Genomic DNA, 19,095 nt, shown 5'->3' with positions numbered 1-19,095 from the left:
AAGCTCCTGGGCCCCGGCATCTGCACCCTCAGCTCTACACTCTCACCCTGAAAGCAGGGGCTCAAAGGGCTGTGGGCCACGGGGCCACAGTGAGGGCTTGGCCAGCACATGCAGGAACTTGACAGTTTTGAATGAAACTACTAGTGCATTTGCTACAAAGGCCAGGCTCTCCCTGCCTTTGCTCATGCTATTCCTCCTCCACTGGCCTGCAGCCTCTCTGATCACTCCAAAAGACAGGCATCTGCAACTCAGCAGAGCAGGATCCCGGCTCCTGTTGGTCCATGGTGCCCACAACGAGCATCCAGACACATGGGTTACAAAGTCCATCCTCACAGCAGTTCGAGAAAGACAGTGGGCGAGCCGGTCCTCAGCCCTGGGTCAGCAACTGCTCACCTCCTCTGGAGTCCTGGTGGGCAATGGACTCTGCCCTCCCACCCCCTTCAGGGTTTCAGGGCAAAACAAAGGGATTAAGGAAGAAAGGCAAATCCTCTCTTACAACAGCATCAGACAACTGTTTCAAAATATATTAGATTTGGTTTTTATTGTAGAGCACACATATCAGGGCAAAGTGCTGCACACACAACTACAAATCATTTTTGGGAAAAAAGCTGTAAAAAAAATACAACTGCAACTGCTTTAGTTACGAAGTCCCAACTTGAGGAATCCACGCTGGCAAAGGAGTTCTGGCCCCAAAAGGGGCTTCTTGATGGTGGCTGCCCAGCTCTCTGCAGCCTCCTCTTGGACCAGCCCCTGCATGGGGCAGCCTAGGGACTGGGAGGGGCTCCGCTCTCAGTGAGCCTGGGTCTTAGGCCTGCTGGCAAAGAGACATTCCTAAGGAACCGCGATCAGCAAAACCTTGCAGCCCTAAACGATGAGTGGGTGGAAAACTGCCAAAAACTTTACTTTTTTCCCCTTTTGTTACTATTTTTTAAAAGCCCCTTCCCCAGGTCTGATGCCTGAGGTGGAGGAGGCTCCCACCCCATCTGTAGGCCCAACCTCTGGCCCTGGATGCATGCTGCAGGAGGGCCCTTCCTAGGGGGATGACATAGGGAGAAGGCCCACGCTGGTCGATGGACGAGAAAAGAAAAGGAAAGGAAAAAGCCAGGAGGCCAAAGGAAAAAAAATGAAAACTCACAACAAAAGAAAACAAAACCCTACCACACACCACAACAACTTTCCATACCCCAAACACTAGGCCTGGAAGGACACCAGTCCCTCCAGCTAGAAACAACTCCTAAAACTGCCCAACATGGCAGGTCTATAACTATTCCGTACAATCGCACGCATATGCTTCAAAGGAGCGACCAGCAAAGAGGCGGGCTCCCAGCAAGAGGTCAGGACCACTGCAGCCGGTTCCTTGGCAGCCGGGGACCCGGGGGCAGAGCAGGCCAGAGGGCGTGCAGGAAGCCCGAGGTCTCAGCCAGTAACAGCTCTAGGGCAGCAGGGGCTGACACCATCCAGGCTTCTGCGCGTCATCCCCCCAACAGCGGCAGGAGGGGTATCCACGTGAGCTGCTGGGCCTGGAGAGCAGGTGAGCTGTGGGAGGGCAGCAGGCCCCCTGCAGAGCCAGCAGGACCTCACCCCAGTGCAGACATAGGTGGGAGAAGAGGGAGACAGAACTTCATTTACAACACTGAGAAGATTTACATTTAAAGCAACAAGAATTTTCTTAACCAAAACATTTCGCTGTTTTTAAATAACCCAGCCTGACATAGCTCTCCATGCCTCTACTGGCCCCTCCAGTGTGCGCTTTTGTGCCTACAGATGCCAACAGCTTTTCCATCCAGGAGGAAACCCAGAACAAGAGAACCAGGTCCTGGCCAATCCCGTTCTTCAGCCTTAACAGGCAACAAACCAAGGGGAAAAAAATAGAATAATAAAAAAAGGGGGGGGAACCCTCAAAACAGAACAAAAGGAGGGGCAGCTAGTGAGGATCACGCGAGTCCGGAGGCGCTGGCCTTAGTGCCGCCGCATCTTCACCTTGCGGGCGGGGCTGCCCGCCGCCTCCGAGCAGTCCTCCCCGGGCTCGTAGGACTTGCGCCGGTAGTTCTCGGAGCTGAAGCGGCCTGCCCGCCGGTGTGCGGGCAACAGCACAGACCGCCGGTTCTCCTCCTTGTCCATCTCCAGAATCCGAGGCCTGTGGGGAAATGTTGGGGATGCGTTACCCAGTCACCCCAGCTGGCCAGTTCTCTGTGGGGGCAGTACTGGCAGAAGCACTGCCCCGTGCCCTGGCCCCACGAGGTGCCAGTGCCCCCAAATCCGGTTTCTAAGACATTCCCCAATCACCCTGTGGGTCTGCTGGGCTCTGAGTCTGTACCCCAGGACACTGAGAAGGTTGCCGGACACAAGGTGGCCTTCCTATCGCAGCCTTGAGACCCTGCCTGGTCCTGCTGCCTCCCTGGCTTCTCAGTCCTCCTCAACGCCCACTCTCCCTCTCTGCTCACCAGCCCCACTCCCCGAGGAACTACCAAGCTCTTCCTGTCTTGTGGTTTCAGCCTACATGACACCTTCTGACCGTACTGCCCTTCCTACATACCATCCCATCCTCCAGTCTCAGTGTAAACAGCTTCCTCAGAACCCTACTGGGAGGAAACCCTGCTCCGCAAACTTCCAAGTCCCTCACTTCCCCTCGAACTCCCACAGAACCCACAGGAGCACCTTAGCGTGTCCTGAGCAAGGGGAGGCCTGCAGCATCCCCACAGGAAGGTAGTCAGGGCTTAGCTGGGAACACCACCAACTGCAGCAAAGTGGACAGAAGGCTCTGAAAAAATGGGCGATGGCAGGCTCCGAACCACCTACCCCAGACCACCCACCCATCTCACTCTGCAGTCAGGCGGTGGCACCACTCTGCTGGCCTGCACTGAGGGACCACAGCTGAGTACCTGTGGGCAGCATCGGGGTCTGCCTTGCGGTGAGACCGCTTGGGTTTCAGAGCGGGGTCCCTGTTGTTTCCCGACAGACGATCTGAGGCATAGCTGGGTGGCAGCACGGAGCTGCTCAGGGACTTGGTTTCCAATCGGGGTGCATCTAATCTCGTCCTGCAAAGGAAACGCACGTGGGGTCACCCGTGGGCCTCTGGGGAGGACATGGCCCCATCAGACCAACTCTGGCCAGGCTAAGTGAGGCCAACACTCTCTGTTTTGTGCTCTGGTCTCCTCGTGGGTCAACTAGGGACTGGTCTGGCTGACTTGCAAAGACTCTGCTGCCCCAGGGAAAGGACCCCAAGGCTCTCTCAGCCGGACAGGGTGGCCCCACCTCACCCCTCTCAGGCCTAGAGACCCTCTGGGGATGTGTGCTGCACCTGCCAGAGGACTGGGGATCCCACACTCCCAGACATGCCTACCCCTGCCTGGAGACCCGACAGGAAGGTCCCCAGGTCCAGCGTGTGGAAGGGCTGGAAGCGAACAGAGGCAGAGCCCAAAGAGGCCTAGGCCCAGCTCCACATTCACTCATAGCTCTGGTCCCACCACAGCCACCTGGTAGCCTTTGCTGGTTCTTGAACACTGACCAAGCCAAGGTCAGAGGGATTCTGAAGGCAAAGCCCCCACCAAGCACTGGAACACACTGCCTAGTCAAAGACGCAGGAAGAAAGGATGGAGAAGGTGGGTGGGGGGCAGCCCAAGGCAGCGATCGAGTCCTTTATGATGTCAGGCCAGGGGGAAGCTGGTATGGGAAGCCTCTGAGAAGCCTGAGGTCTTTTGTGTGATCAGAGACAGCCAGCAAGTCAGGTGGCAAGAGAAGCCGGGGGTGCAGCTGGCAGGAGGCCCTGAAGGCACCTTTGCCATGGGCTGCTGGGCACAAAAGGCAACTGGGTCCTGAAGAAGGTGCTGTGGCCAGGCAGGACTCAAAGGACAGCCTCCCCGAGAACACTGGGGGAAGAGAGCAGAAGGGAACGTGAGAGCTGCCTTGGGTTCTTGGGAACAACTGCATCCAGTCCTCACAATAGACAGGAAAACTGGGTGAGGAGGGAGGTCATGTGTCCTGGAAGTCCTGAGAGAGCGCTAGTCTAGGTGTGACTCCAGGCCTGGCAAGTAGGAGCCACAGGGCTCCAAACCTGGGCTGGGGTAACTCTCTGGAGGTCAGCAGGGGACGCCTTTGCATCAGGGAACCAGTATTCTGATGTCATCAGACTCAAACTGGTGGACAGGAAGGCAGGGCCAGTGTCCCTGTCCCTTTGCTTTGGCCTCTTAGATGGAGAAGCCAGAGGAGCGTGGCTACACTGGCCCACCAGTCTCAGCCTCCCCTCTGGGGACCCCAGGCGACAGGACCTGGTAGCAAGAGGAAGATGCACCCTGAAGCTGCCCTCAGAGTCAAGCTAGTCACATCCCTCCCCTTCTGAGCAAAGGCTTCTCTCAGTTCTCAGGGTCCAGAGACCCAAGACAAGCTGCCTCCTTCAGGGCCAGGGGCACTGGGAAGAAGTGGAGCTGGGAGCACACCCCCGGGCAGGAAAGCCTGTGTGGGCAGGATTGAGGGCCCAGAACCACTGGGTAGTTTCGTCAGGTGAGTGCAGACGGCCAGAGGAGAGTCTGGCCCATACCTCTGGGGCTAGAAGGCACACCCTGCCACGCAGGCAGGGCTGGCAGTCACTGAGCCTGTGGGCACTACCTTCCTGAGCTGCTGGGACTACGGCGGCCGGCCTGAACAGTGGGGGGCCCTCACTGTGGGCCCACGGGCCAGCTCTCTCTCTAGCTGCCTGAGAGAAGAACAGGAAAGGGCAACTTCCCACACCTGCACTCCACCACTGTCACATCAGCCCACAGGGAGGGAGTGATCAGAGGTGGCTCTACCAGGAGCCAGTCTCCCCAGCCACTCTGGGGATCTACGAGCTTGGGGCCCTGAAGGGCTCCTGACACTCCCTAGAGGCTATGACAAGTACATCTCACAACCGATGGAGGAGCTCTACTTCCAACAGCCACCAAGCTGCAGGAAGCCAGGCTAGAGCCAGACCTCCAGCCCAGAGCCCACCTTCAGAGCCCACCCCTCTTAAAGGGCAGCCAAGGCCAGGGCACAGGCCAGGATTCAGTGGACAGAGCCACAAGCTTGGAGGCAGAAAGCCCAGTTCTAGCTATGAGGTCTGGGCCTCCTCCAGTGGTAGAAGAAACAAAGATCTTCCTTATAGATCTGAGTCAACGTCCAGGGGTCACAGCAAGGCACCCCAGGTGTGTCAGGAGAGTTCCCAAGACAAAGCATAGATTGGTTGTAGGTACGGGGGAAGCCAGAACCAACGGAGCATGGCCAAACATTAATGGAACACGTTAACACATGACCTGAGAGGAAAGGAAAGGGCTGATTGTCCCAGGCACTGCCCTCAGATTGGGGAAGAACGCAAAATCAGAGACCCAGTCAGTGGACTCAGTCCACAGCTGCTATCCCGGGTTCCCCTGAGGCCCAGGTGGGCCTCCTCACTGCGGTAGAGCTGAGAGCAGTCCCTGGAGGTGGACCACGGCTTCTCAGAGATGGGGAAACAGTCTGCTCTTCAGGCCCCGCTGCCAACCACCTGTGACTTCTGGCCCCAATGTGACCTGTGCCACAAAGCCTGGCCTTTCCAAGGGGGCAAGGAGACTGGGGTACCAAGGCAGGTACGTCTTGAGTATTCCTCATCTTCGAGTGCCCTGGCCGCTCTAAGCATCAGACTTAGCCCATGCCCTGTCCCTCCCCCAGCAGGACCACCAGCAGTCCTCAGACAGGTGCTGCAGCAGCCTGCTGTGGTCAGGGGGCCAGAAGGATACCTGAGCAGTTCCCCAAAGAGAGAAGCAGCCCAAGCACATACACGGTCCTGGGTTTCCAGCAGACTGGCCCCTGGACCCAGGCCTATAGAACATCCAGGCCCTGAGGGCAGCTTCCTCCAGTCATGCAGCCTAGCAACCACCACACCACACCACACGAGCTTAAGCCAGAGCCCCAGGAGGCAGGGCTCCACAGAGCCCAGCCATGCCACAGGGCCCAGATGACAGGCGTGCAGTGATCCCCTAGTTGAAGCCCTGGTAAGGGCTTCCTGCCCCCTTCCTAAAGACACAGGCCTCCCTGCGCCTGGGCTCTCCCTCCTCCCGCTGCACCTGACTTGAGCACAACATCCTTGCCATGACCCCAACCCATCAGCTGGGAAACCTGCACTGGGCGGGCTAGGAAACAGCAACATGCCAGGAGCCTGGGGGCACTGAGGGGCTGACTGACCTGCAGCTGTGACCTTACCCCACATCCTGGAGGATAGCCCCCTTGCCACTTAAAATACCCTCAGCCCCCCGTTCTCTACTAGTACAGCAGAGGCAAGAAAGCCCTTCTGTATGAGGCTCCAGACTCTCTCAACTCACAGCACCCACCCCAGGGTGGGGCTCAGGGTGCTCCACTATGCAAACCACCGCCGGCCACAAGAGCCAGCACCAGGAAACCAGGGTCCAAAGCCGCACTCAGCCATTTACTTGTTGTGACCCCAACACATTATCACACTGAGCTGCAGCCTGAGGAATGCACTCAGGGAGGCTCTCCTAAGGTCACTCCCAGCCTCCAGGCAAGAAACTACGACACCACGTCCTGAGTGAAGACTCAGCATTACCCACCTGCAAAGGAGCCGTGTTTTGCTGAATCAGAAAGCACCTGGCCACCATCTGCCCATCTCCCCCATGAGGGCTTTAGAAAGACTACCCCAGTGCTGACCAGCCTGAAGTGGTGACAGAGCCCCCAGGCCCACTCTCAGCAGCCTGTGTGATCTTTATCCAAACCCAGGAGAAGGCAGTGCTGGCTCCCCCACCTACCTACAGGGAACAGGGCGGGGCTCAGTGCCCAGAGCCCACCCAAGGGGACCTTACTCAAGGACACCCAACAAGGCCACATCTGTGACCCCTGGCAGCGCCTAAGCCAGGATGCTCCCCTCTCCATCAAGTTGCCACCTTGTCCTTTTCCACTTGGTGCTGCTCCTCACTGCCAAGAGCTGTCCTCTGGACTACCTCAGTGCCAGGGCCCAGATGAACACGGCTCTCCCAGCCTCCTTTGCTTTCCGAGTGTCAAAATGGCTGAGCTTTGAGTCTTGAAGGACAGCTAGATTAACCAACTTTCAGTGTGTAGATGTGGGTCATTTGCGTGGGGAGTGGGGTGGCTGTGGATCAGAAGGTGACCGTGTTCGAAGGGAAAGTAATCCCAACAGAGGCCGCTGCTTCAAGAGCCTGGGACATCAGCTCACAGGCCATCCTTGGAGCTGCGGGTCCTTTAATGGCAGCGAGGAGCAGTCAACAGCCCAGACACTGAGAGGACCTGACTCTCACTCAGCAGGTGACAGCGCGGGCCTCCTCTTCTCTGCTCCCCAGGTTAGCTGCTTACAGTTGGCCACTGCATACCTCAGTAGCCCTGCACATCCACCCATCCCTTTCTGCCCCTTTTCCAAGGTCTGTGCTTCTGTCCTCCAGCCCAGTCCCTGGCTGGCTCCTGGGCCCACTCAGGTCAGAAGGTCAAAGAGCCCCAGTTACCCACAGCAGCCATTCTCCAAGGTCAGAACACTGGCAAGGGCTCAGTTGGCCAGAGTGCAGACTCCTAGCCCACTGAGCCCGAGCACACAGCTCGGGCAGCCAGGTACGGGAGCCACCACCCAAGGAAGGATGACTCGGACTCTGGCCACTTTCACCCGCACCTCCAGTGAAGAGCTCCCTGTACAGGCTATCATGATGGGCTGGGAGGGACAATGGGAGGCATCGTGTTGGTTCCACTCCCCCCCACCCCCGGTTCCCAAACAAAACCTATCTCCGGCTGTTCTTGGAGGTCCCAGGCACATCTGACAAGAAATCACTGGGGAGGGAGGCCAGAGAGGAGCGACACTCAGCTGCCTCATTTTCAGGTCATGGATTCTGGAATACACTGGGAACCACAGGAAATGCAAGCATAAAGACAGATGAAAAACCTTCTTCCGATGGATTCTGGGAATATCCTTAGGCCAGAGGACAGAGGCTGCCAGGCTGACCGCTGTCTGGTGCTCCCCTTGGCGCCCAGGGCTGTACCTGCACCGCAGGACCGTCCACAGCTCCATTCTACAGATGACAGACTCAATGTTCTGATCTGGCAAAGTGGCAGAGCCACGCTGAAGACGTCACCATCACAATACTCTGGAGTCTGGACCCAAAGGGCCAAGATGGTGAAGTCACAAACTCAAGTTAGAGAGAAAGATGGTAGGCCAGGAAGTGAGGATGCACAGTGGCCAAAGGGGAAACAAGTTGAGCACAGAATAGATACCATGAGTCCATGCTGCCATCAGGAAATGAGAGAACGAAGTAAACAAGGGGGACAGAACAATCTCCTGCAGAAGATCCCGAGTGGCCTTCAAGGAGGTGGCACTCAGCCCCCACTCCTCACGTGTGGGCCACCTATAGCGACGTCCTTGCTGAGAGGACAGCGTGGACAGGGGGGCAGCAGTGACTGTAGAGGTAGAAACCCAACATCATCACCCTAGCCAGGCGCTTGAGGTCAGTGTGGACAATGGAAGGCCCTGTGCCCGGGTAGTGATGTGACAAGAAGGGCACTGCCCCTCTGCGGCCTCCTTGCCAAACCCACAACCAGTGTGCATGAGGCAACACTGCATACTCCCCCGCTGAGGGCCTTCTGCCATATACCTGGCCGGTCATTGTTACCACGAATAAGGTCAGTGTTATTACGAGTTAGGCAAGTCTGAAAAGGTATCACAGCAGGTGTGACACAGAAGTGACATGACCACCAAATGTCCTTCTGGGACAGAAGAGGACGTGAGGAGGAACCGGGACGTGTGAATAAAGGATGGACTTGAGTTAATCGTCCAGGTCATTACTGGTTTCCCGACTGTGATGAAAGTGCCACACTGACATGAGACGTTACCAGGAGGGGACAGAGTGCACTCTGCTGTCTGCATGCCTCTATAAATCTAAATATGTTCTAAAAAATAAGGTTAATTTTAAAAAAATAAGACAAGTTATAGGACATTCTGTTCCAGCCTGGGTCTAGGCAGTGGCCCCGCCCTGCTCATTGATTTCCACACAACCTGAGCAATCAGCCAGCCTCTCAAGATGCCAGCCTCCATCCAGGGAGGACTGTCTTGACCCAGTGTCTGCACAGCTCAGTCCAAGCACCGCTTGTGAACACACACACGAAAGTGCTGGAGATGCCAGGATTGGCCATGTTGATCATTGCTTCCCTGACCCCCGGCCAAAGAGTAGGGACAGCCACAAGGCACGCACCTGCTGAACACACAGCCAGCCACTTACCTTCGTCCCCTCTCCTCACTCCCTTCTCCTCACAGAAGTGAAAACTCAGGCAACTTTACAGCAAGCTGCTGAGGCACACCTAAAAATATTCAGTGAAACGCACACGCAACAGATCGGAACCAAGGAGGAAGGGAAAGGAAGAGGTGGGAGAGGCAGGGTCGGGAGGAATACTCCCCAAACCCTGTCTCAAGACCCAGGTCACAAACCCTGGGAGTGTGTGCTTTTGCTCAGCCCTCACACTGAGGGCTACTGACAGAGGGAGCCAGACACCAGGGCACTCACTTCCTGAGGATGATGACCGCTCTGCGCTCCTTGATGTCCTGAGGCCGGATGCAGTGGGTGATTTCATCAGCAGCGTATCCACTGAAAAGAAATAGCATGTGAGCATGGATGGAGAACCAAAGATCCCACGGGTGGGGGGGCAGAAATAGGGTCCTGGTCTTATGGCCACCCTCTGCCCCCTTACTTAAGAGGTTCAAGGATCTACACAGAAGGAAATAATGTGTTAAGATTCATGATATTTCTGCCCAGAAATCATTAAGGGAAAACCTGGGATGAGGTAAAGGTGGGTCTTGAAGCAGAAGCCCAGAAGGAAATCTCCTTGCACAAGCAAGAAGCCCTTTCAAAGGGCCCCCGAGAGGGCACACCTTGAGTGGCTTTGGAGGCAGGCAGAATGACTCAGGCCAGACCACGGGGAGAAGAACCGCATCCCCTCCCCCCACCCCACCCCTGGGCTGGCAGAGGAGACCAAAGCAGACACTGATAGCACTGAGTCACCAGAGAGAACTACGGCAAAAAGAGAATTTGTCTACTTAGAAAAAAAAAGCTTTCCACAGCCTTTTTTTTAGGGGATCCAAAATCCTGATGACAGCTGTATTTGGAATGTTTTAAGAATTCCCATCACACTCAAGTATCTATTTATTTTCATCAAGCTACATGATTTTTAAAACTGCTCAGACCAGTGAGTGTGGGTAGATGGCTGTCCTCTTCACAGCTAATGTCTCTCCAACTTGGAACTTTGGAAGCAAACTCGGCTCCCTGAGCACATGCCCTCACTGGGGACCCGGCAGCCAAAAGGCACCCCCAACCCCAAGTTACCCAACTGAGCACAAGGAGTGCCACAGCCAAAAAGACACTCAGCCACAGGCCTCCTCCTCCTGTTCAGGGTCCCCTGGCCTGCCCCCCCACCAATCCTGTGTTCAGCAGTCAGTCAGCTCCTTCTCAGCTGTCAGAAACACAGCAGGTCTCTGAAGGACTTCTCAAAATGGCCAGGCTCCCCCAACTTGGGCAAGAACTGGATGCAAGAGCAAATGAAGTCCAAGAAAGAACCACGCCTGATACGAAGATCTGATTTGAAGCCATGCTGAAGGTGGGAGGAAAGGACCCTTATGTTAGGAATTTTCCCCTCTGAGCTGCTCCTCAGCCAGTTTTTCCATTTTCTCTGTAAATAACAGTCCCAGGAGAAACTACAGACAAATATCCACAGTCAAATCAATCTGAAAACACTAATGAGTTTAAAAAAGCATTGGTACGTTAAAGGATCTGAGAATTACTACCGCAAAAGAATCTGCTGACTTCATTTAACTGAGCACTGACCAAAGAACGTTCTCTCAAATAACACCTATTAATATCTGGAGGCCCAGAGAGAAATGCCATACAGGATGCCGTAGCTGAAGGGACCTGGGAAGAACCTGAGCTCTGTCACCTCAGCTGAGCTGCATGCTGGGTTGAACCCTCAGTGCCTCCATGTGCAGGGACAGCAGCAGGTTCTCAGGTGCTGGTGTGGTTGTGTTCTATGACTTATGACTCCTTAGTGGTGACTCATGCTAAGATTTTAAAAAGAGGTCAGTGCCTCCTCTCGTCCAGGAGAATTACGTCCTAGGTCTTCCTGGTTGGCACCCTGGAGAGGAGTAGTGGGAGGTCCACCTGCAGGACGACTGTGAGAATTCAGTTAGACAATGTGGGGTGCCTGGCACCCCACATTTACCAAGCAGCTGACACCAGCCAGGGGCCCTGGACCACCTAGATCCAGGCTCTGCCTGCAGCAGAGGCCTCCTGGGCCCCTCCCAGAGCTGGGAGCTCTAGACCTTGTCCTGTGCTCTCTTGTCACTTCACTTTGGGGAAGCACAGGTATGGGCTGTGAGACAGTCCCATGTAAATCCAGGACTTTCCAAAAAGCAATCCAAGGCACATCTCTATGGCCAACATCTGTAGTACTGGCTGCAGGCAACCTTCCTTGTGCTAACAGGAAGGACCTAACTTGTGCTAACAGGTTAGTGGTACTAACCTGTCTGACTTGGCTACAGGAGCTGCCAAGGGCCCTGACTTCCCATCTTCAACAAGGAATTGCATCCCATAACACAGAAGCTGCAAATCCAGATGCTGATCAAATTTTACCTGTCCCCACCTCCCAAAGGCTGCAGAAATTCTTTCTGCAAGCCAGGCCAGGTTCCTGCCACCCAGCCCAACCTCAGAACTAGGACAGAGGCGGTACTGCACAGACTCCACCTCAACAGCTCACTAGCACTGGTTTTCCTGAACTTCTGACACAACCTACTGACCCCTCCTCAGTATCAGGCTCCACTGGAAGTAGGAGGCTCAAAGTCCTGATCAATGGAAGCTCTTCGGTCTGAATTTCAGCAGAAATGGTTCAGCAGAGACCAAAGGAAATTATTTACTGCCAAGGAACCTACTGGCTACAAGAGAAACTGTTTGAAAGTCCTATTCCACCAACTTGAAATTTAATATGCCCTGGGTCCAGTCCTACCCTTGGCATGAAGAAAAGTGCTGGCGCCTCCCACCCTTTTGTTTTCACAGGGAGAGAGGAGGAAGCACCTCGGGATGGTATGCCCCTGGACAGGGCCCTTCACAGCCCTCTCTACGCAGCAGTGACCAGTGCATCACCAGCACACAGAGCCAGAGCCTGGCTGCCACCCACCACGCTGCACCTTAGAGTGATTCTTCAAGAGTCTCTCCTCCCTTGGGAAGCTCTGCTCAACCCTCTAGGCTGGGTTTCCCCAAACCGCTCACCCAAGTCTCTTAATTACTACGGTTTGGGCTTGTGGCAATTGTCTTCCCTACAAGATCTGCAAAGGCCTTCCACATCTCTGCCTGCAGCAGATGGTAAATGACATCTGTGTTGAGCTCGATGTTTCTGCTGCCTTGAAGACTCAGAGACTGCACTAAGTTAGTCCTTCCTCAGAGGATTAGGTGCAGGTCAGAGCAGTCTGGAAGACTCTTTATAAGGGACTGTGCAGGACTGCACGCCTCTCCTCAAGGGGACAGCCTTGCACACAGATTTATTAAGGCACAGTTCCAAGGTGGCTGCCATTGCCCATCTACTACGGTTTTGCTCAGGGCAGACAGAACCAGAGATGGAGGGACTGCCTGATGACAGCCTCCCTCCAATGGGGGCTAGCTGCTTTGGCAGCCCTCATGAACCTGCCTCACCTGTGAGAGGCCTACAAGACCTCCCTGAAGCTTAGGGAGGGGGGGGGGAGGGGCAGCAGGCTAGCCTCCTGGGCACAGAAGCAGAACTGTGAACTCAGGCTCAAGTTATAACCACACCTGAACCCCTAGAAGACACATAGCCACTACGATGAAGCAGTCCTGGGGCTTTCTGAACCCAGAATGAAGGCAGTCAACCCGCTCCAAGTCCCAATTCTGTACACATCAAGGTATAAATAGAACACAGCTGAGCACAGAAGCAGCTCATCTCCAGACTCTCTACCAAAACCTCAAGCTTCAGTAGTGTGAAAGAGAGTCAATCTTCCATAACAGATCTAGGATGTCAATAGCCCTACAATGCGGAGGCAAACTAAGGGCCAGAGAGATTAAGTAACCTGCCCAAAGGCCAACAGCTAAAGTGGTGGCACTGGAACTCATATCAAACTCTTGGTTTCAGTGTCACCACTATGCCGGTTTTTGCTTTTTGGGTGGGAACGCGGTGAGGAGGGAGAGGAAGAAAAGCCCATCTGTGTTTCCCAGGGACAAGGTCCAGTCTGTCTGAGTGGGCCTCACCGACCTCGGCAAAGGATACAGGTGTTCCCACCACTCCCAGAGAAGAAGTGCACAAAGATGAACCCCTGCCTCTGAGTAGCTAGCATCAGCCACACACCAACTGCCCAGCTGAAAATGGCTCTCTAGAGCTTCCGCTGAGCTTCATGACTGAGACTGTCACCAGCCCACCTGCTTCCTTCCCTTTGCTGCCCTCTGCCTTCTAGTCAGGCCTGGGAGAACCAAGGCCAGCCAACACACCTGGCCCAGAACTCCTCCTGAGAATAAACAGCCCTGACTTCCCCCTGAGGTCCCTCCCCCTCTCATGGAATCAGAAGACTCCACACAAGAGATGTGGCCCAGACCTATCTGCCCTACATTCCTGACTATTTTAAGCCAGAAAGCTAAATTTTGCTTTCAACCAGCTTAACAAAATCAGTCCTCTGCCCAGAACTGACAGGGTGCCCACTCCACCCAACATCAACTGTTATCTAGAGGTCACAGGCTGTGCTCACCACAGCATGTCTTGTGGCCGGGCGACCCTGCCACCTCAGACAGGCCTGGGTCTTTGGGCACGTGGCCACCACAACCACAACCCAAGAAGCAGTGATTAAAAATAGCGCAAGTAAGCAATTAGCCTTGTAATTATTCCAGTTAATCCAACTGAAATCTGTTTTAATCTGCCATTTACTATACAGAGAACAGGAGAAGGAATATGGGATGAACTGATATATAAAAAGAAAATATAAAAGATACTTATTTCCCTAGAAAACCACATTAAGAGAGGACCTATTGAGGCCCAACATGGAAAGGTTAGAAAAGCACTTCCAGAAGGGTCTGTGAGGCGTTGCTCTAAATACCCACATTTGGACATTGCTGAATCAATGTTTGCCACACACTGAAATCCATGCCAACAACTGTTAAATACAAAACTGTACTCCTGCCACGTTGCCTTGGACGGGTACACCCCCCACTGCCATGAACAACACAAGTCTGAGTCAGATGAGAGTGACTAGAACCCTCCCCATCTGTACAGAACCACTGTCTTCACCAGTCCCTTCCTATGGGCAGCTCACAGCTCTGGGCTGGGATACACTGGGAAGTGAATGCAAGCTCCTCTCCCACCAACCTGGGGAAGAGCCCAAGCAGGACTTGAAGAGGCACCACCAACAGGCAGGTGTTCACCCACCTGCACAGCAAGCAAGCTGAGAAAGCTAAGCGAGCAGGGCCTGGAGGGCTTAAATTAGTGGGGGTGTCCAGAGCCCAAGAGTAGTGGCTTTCCACTGGGGAACATTTTACCTGCAGGAGACATAGGGCAACATCTAGAGATGTTCTTCGCTGTCACAGAAGGTGCTTCCAGCCCCAGTGGACAGAAGGCGGGGATCCTGCTAAACATTCTACACCACAAAGGACAGCCCCCAGCAACAAGTAACGAACCGGCCCAGATGCCAACAGCAGTGCTGCCGAGAAGCTTGGACTTAAGAGCTTCATCGAGGCAGCCGCACCAAAGCCCCTGCCCTCAGGTCCAGGTTGGCTCTGAGAACTATAAGGAGGGCCATCTGCCCCTAGTCAGCCTCGAGCCATAGCTCCTCACCTACAGCTACTTCCCAACCGCTCACTCCACCCAAATCTTCTCTGCTTGGCTTACTCCCAGTCACCTCCAAGTCACTCTTCAAGCTGCCGCTTACTTCCTCCTGAAAGCTTTCACCCTCCAGAGTAGATTCCTGCAGTTACTTTCCTGGGCGGTCACTAACCGTCTGTGGCCTCCCCCGGGCCAAGAGCTCCATGAGGGGAAGAACCCTGTTAAAGGCTCTCCCACAAGAAGCAGGGGAACACTTGTCATCCTGTGTATGAAAGGACCCAGGTAAGGGCCCACCCAGTGCTGGGCCCTCTAGGAGACACTAAATCACCAGATTTAGTTCTAACAGGCCTTGGAAGTTGACATCAACCCCACTCACAGGCGTAAAAGCCGGCTTGGAGAACGCCCACAAGATGCCAAAGTAAATGAGAGGGCAGCTGGGTTCAAAGCCCTGGGGCAGCACTTTTCAGGACAGGGCTGAGCCTCCCACGCTGACTCCTCAGCCAAGTCAGAACCCAGGAGGAAGGGACTGGGAAAGCCTCAAGACTGTATACTCTTCTAAGGAAAAGATGAAGAAAATTTTCCTGGTGATGCAATCCTGCTGCTGATCACTAACAGACCTGCACTTTAAGAACTTGAAACTTCTCTTCAATACAGGGAGTGTGTGTGTGGGAGGAAAAGGGACTCTCAAAGTCACAAACTGCCTCTTGTGCCCCTACCCTTTACACATCAGACCACTATGAGACCTTGAGCTGACAACCCATAGATTCTGTGATTATGTGAGACACCAGTATCCCATGAAGAGACCAAATGGCCCTTGAGTGAAACCCTTTTAGGACAGAGAGCCCTTCAGTGAAGTCAGGCACCAAACTGCCTCACACAGCAGGCCACCTGGGAGAGTCTGCCCTGGAAATCCCATCCTACAGGGCTCCACTAAGACTTCAATCTGGAAGCACCACACAGATCTAAGAAGCTCAGGGTCCAGGTGACAAGTGGGCACCTGAGAGGTAAGTGGCCCTCTATTTTTTGATGCACAATGAAGCCAAAGCACTGCTTCTGCTGCTAACTTTCCCAACTTTCCCTTGGGGAGACCTTGGTATCACTCGGCTCTGCTGCTCCCCTCAATGAACACAGAAGACTTGCCTCATGATGTTAAGAGAACTCCAATGACCCTGTTTCTACCCATAACAGTGGCTTATGGCACTGACTGAACTTCAGAGGTAAAACGGCTCACAACAAAACCACAGTGTGTCCTGATCCTGTACTAGAATCTGGTGGTCAACCAAGCCGCTCTGAATAGCCGCAATCTAGATCTCCTAAGAGGTTTTGGGGATTACTTATGTACATCGCTAGATGTGCTTGTTTCAGTACCGGAAAGAGGCAGCTTTCAAATACATTTTCTGCTTCATAGAAACAGCAAAGGTGTTCCAGCAGGCAATCTCCTCCCGGGGACCAGGGAACGGAGGTAATTCTCAGCAGGATCCCGGAATGAAAACAGGCCGAGAGCCCAAGTTGTGCTGACACAACTACACAGCCGAACACCACGCAAAAAGACAAGCTTTACTGTGTTTCATCTGGTCCTGATTACAGGCACATCTTACAAAGCAGCAGTGGGCTCTTCTGCAGCCAAGGGGGGCTGCGTTTTAAGTCTGTTCTCCTGGCCCAACCACTGATGTGTTCAGCTCCAGGGCAGCCACTCCCCCTCCTGGGAATGGAGAGCACCATCAGTTAAATCCTCCTGGGGCCTTCCTCTGTGAGGCTCTCCTCTGTTAAGGAATCCACGAACACGTTCTCTGACAGACCAGAAACGGCAGACTTGGGCTGACTGTTAGGCAGTAATTCCAACAAATTTTCTTAAAAACACACACACTTGGAGCTGGAGACCCCAAATGGAAAAGTGACTTGTTCAAATGAGGAACGTTAAGAGACTCTTAAAATTAGCCTTCTGGAAAAATGCCTTTAGACTAGTTCTCGGGTCAAGTCCTCGATCTCAACAAAGGTGCCCTGGGGATAGTTTTCTAGCTCCGCGGCTCTTGCCGCCCGCGTTTTATACGCAGACCCCATTTCCCCACCCCCACCCCCGCCCCGCACACAAAAGCCCGGGTCAGAGGTGGAAAGCGGAGGCTCCCGTGGCAGCCCCCTCCTCCCAGGCGGTTACCTGAGCACAGTCACGCTCCCCCTGCGCACCGGCAGGGAAAGCACGGGCTCCGACACCCGGATAGGCTTGAACTGGAACTTGCAGCCGAAGCAGAGCGCGGAGTCGCTGAAGAAGGACACGGACACGATGGGGCGCTCGAAGATGTGGATGGGGTCCACGTGGGACACGATGCAGCCGCCAGGCTGGTAGTCGTTGATGACGGCGCTGTTGACGAAGCCCTCGGGGATGACGCGGTGCTCCACCAGCTTCTGGATGACCAGCTGGTGCACCCACTCGGGGATCTCGTCCACGTCGCCGGGGGGGTAGAGGCGCTCCTGGCCGGGCCCGCGCTTCTGCAGCTGCGCGCCGTACGTGTAGCCCTCGCCGAAGAAGTACTTGTTGCGCAGCGGGGCCCGGTCCACCGTGTGCTCGTTGTACAGGCCCTTTTCGGCGCGGGACACCACCTCATCGATGCGGGCCTCGATCTTGGCGCACTCGTCCTGGCTGAACAGGCGCATCTGACGGATGCCGCTCTTCACCTTGCGTGCCTCCTCCTCCTTCTGCAGCTGCTGCTCCTCGAAGTCGCTGCGCTCGGGGTCCGAGTCCTCCGGGTACTTGCGCTTGGCTCCGGGCGCCGCGTAGGGCTCGGCCGCGGCGGCGGCGGCGGCGGCAGCAGCCACGGCGGCGGCGGCGGCGGCCGCGGCCTCCCGACTGCCCGCCTTGTAGTTGTCCCGGGACGTCATGGACTTGAGCTTCTCCCGCAGGTCCGTGTAGCCGCTGGCGGCCGCCATGGCCCGCGCCGCTGCTCTAGGGCCCTCCGCTGCGGGCGGGGCGGCCGGGCATGGCTCTGGGGGACGCGCCCGGGCCCCTGGCCGCAGGGGCCCTCAGCGCCAAGCCCGCGAGCGAGGCCGCGCGGCCCGGCTGGGGCGTCGAGGGTCGGCCTCAGGGGCTGCGGGTCATGCGGCGGCGGGGGCGACGGGACTCCCTCCTCCTCCGCGTCTGGGGGGGCAGGAGCGCCGGCAGGGCCTCATGCCGCGCAGGGCGGCCGCGGAGGCTCGGCCCGACTCCCGGCCGGACCCTCAGACGCCCAGCCCGGCCCGCACTTTAAAGCGCTCCTCACGACGTCACGGCCGCCCGCCCGACGTCCGCCAGCGCCGCTCCTCAGCGGACTGCCCCGAGCGCACGCGCAGTACAGCCGGCCACCGCGGCTCCGCGCGCACAGAGCATGCGCGTGCGTGCGGCCGGGTCAGCGGAGAGGTAGGCGCACGCGCAGACGAAAGCCGCTTGCCGTCCGCGGCCCCTCCCCCACCCACTGAAGGGGTCCGCGAACGCCCCAAACAGCAGCCTGCCTCCTCGCCGCGCCACCCACGCGGCCGAAGGGCTCCCTCCACAGGAATGCGCTCACGCCACCAACGCTGTCGCCACGCTGCGTCACGGCATCGTCCGAACGACCAAAAACGCCTCAAACCCCAGCGCGCAATCACCGGGGAACCGCCACAAGCAAGGCTGCCCGGGCACCGCCCCTTTGGCGCTTCTGATTCTGTCATTGGGCCACCCGCCACGGGCCGGGCGGGACCAGACGGCAGCTTCCGGAAGTCGGTTGGCGCGCGTGCCTGTCCATCCGACGGTCGCCTTGGCTACTGCGTCCATCCCCCTAATTAGCCGCGAGCGGGATGCAAGGACCCCTGAAGGATGACCGGGTGGCTAAAAGAGTGCCTGAGTGGAGACGCGACCGAAGTGAAGCCCTTTGCGCGCAAGGGAACACTCGGATTGCTGGGTCAAGAGCTCCGGCCGAGTGCCCTTGTCCGACGGCCGCCGCCGCAGATGCCACCCCCACCCCCGCCGCCTCTCCGCCTGGACGTTGCCCGAGTCACGTCCAGGCGGCGGCGCGTGCGCGGCCCTCCTGGGCAGGGTGCCCCAGGGATGGCGGGGAGACGGGACTGGAGCACGGACCTCGGACCCGGGAGTCGGGGCTCTACCGGGCGCCTAGCCCTTTGTTCAGACCCTCCAGGCCCCGCCAGACCCGCAGGCCTACTCGCGTGGTCACGCTCCTGGGCCCAGTCCCTCCCACCCGCGCCTTCATTGTAGTTTTTGGAGGCTTGGTTCACTCCTCTAGCAGCATCCCCAGATTTTCTCTGGAATGAAATGCATCTTGGGTTTCGTAG

At 56.1% G+C, this 19,095-nt stretch overlaps 1 protein-coding gene across 1 annotated transcript; it reads right to left on the bottom strand.

Moving 5' to 3' along the window:
* Positions 1 to 514: 514 nt before the first annotated feature.
* ALKBH5 (alkB homolog 5, RNA demethylase) lies at positions 515 to 18,101 on the bottom strand. The gene is made up of 4 exons (XM_086358469.1): positions 16,952 to 18,101; positions 9,501 to 9,581; positions 2,883 to 3,038; positions 515 to 2,137 (listed from the first exon to the last, which is right to left on the bottom strand). The coding sequence occupies exons 1-4, from the start codon at positions 17,719 to 17,721 to the stop codon at positions 1,960 to 1,962; spliced, it is 1,185 nt and encodes a 394-aa protein (XP_086214595.1). The 5' UTR covers positions 17,722 to 18,101; the 3' UTR covers positions 515 to 1,959.
* Between the last annotated feature and the right edge of the window lie 994 nt (positions 18,102 to 19,095).

Source organism: Bos grunniens, chromosome 19 (genome assembly GCF_055505025.1).
Source record: "Bos grunniens cultivar Pamir isolate PY7600 chromosome 19, Bosgru_T2T1.0, whole genome shotgun sequence".
Taxonomy (NCBI): Eukaryota; Metazoa; Chordata; class Mammalia; order Artiodactyla; family Bovidae; genus Bos; species Bos grunniens.
This window is presented reverse-complemented; position numbering and strand designations above follow the sequence as displayed.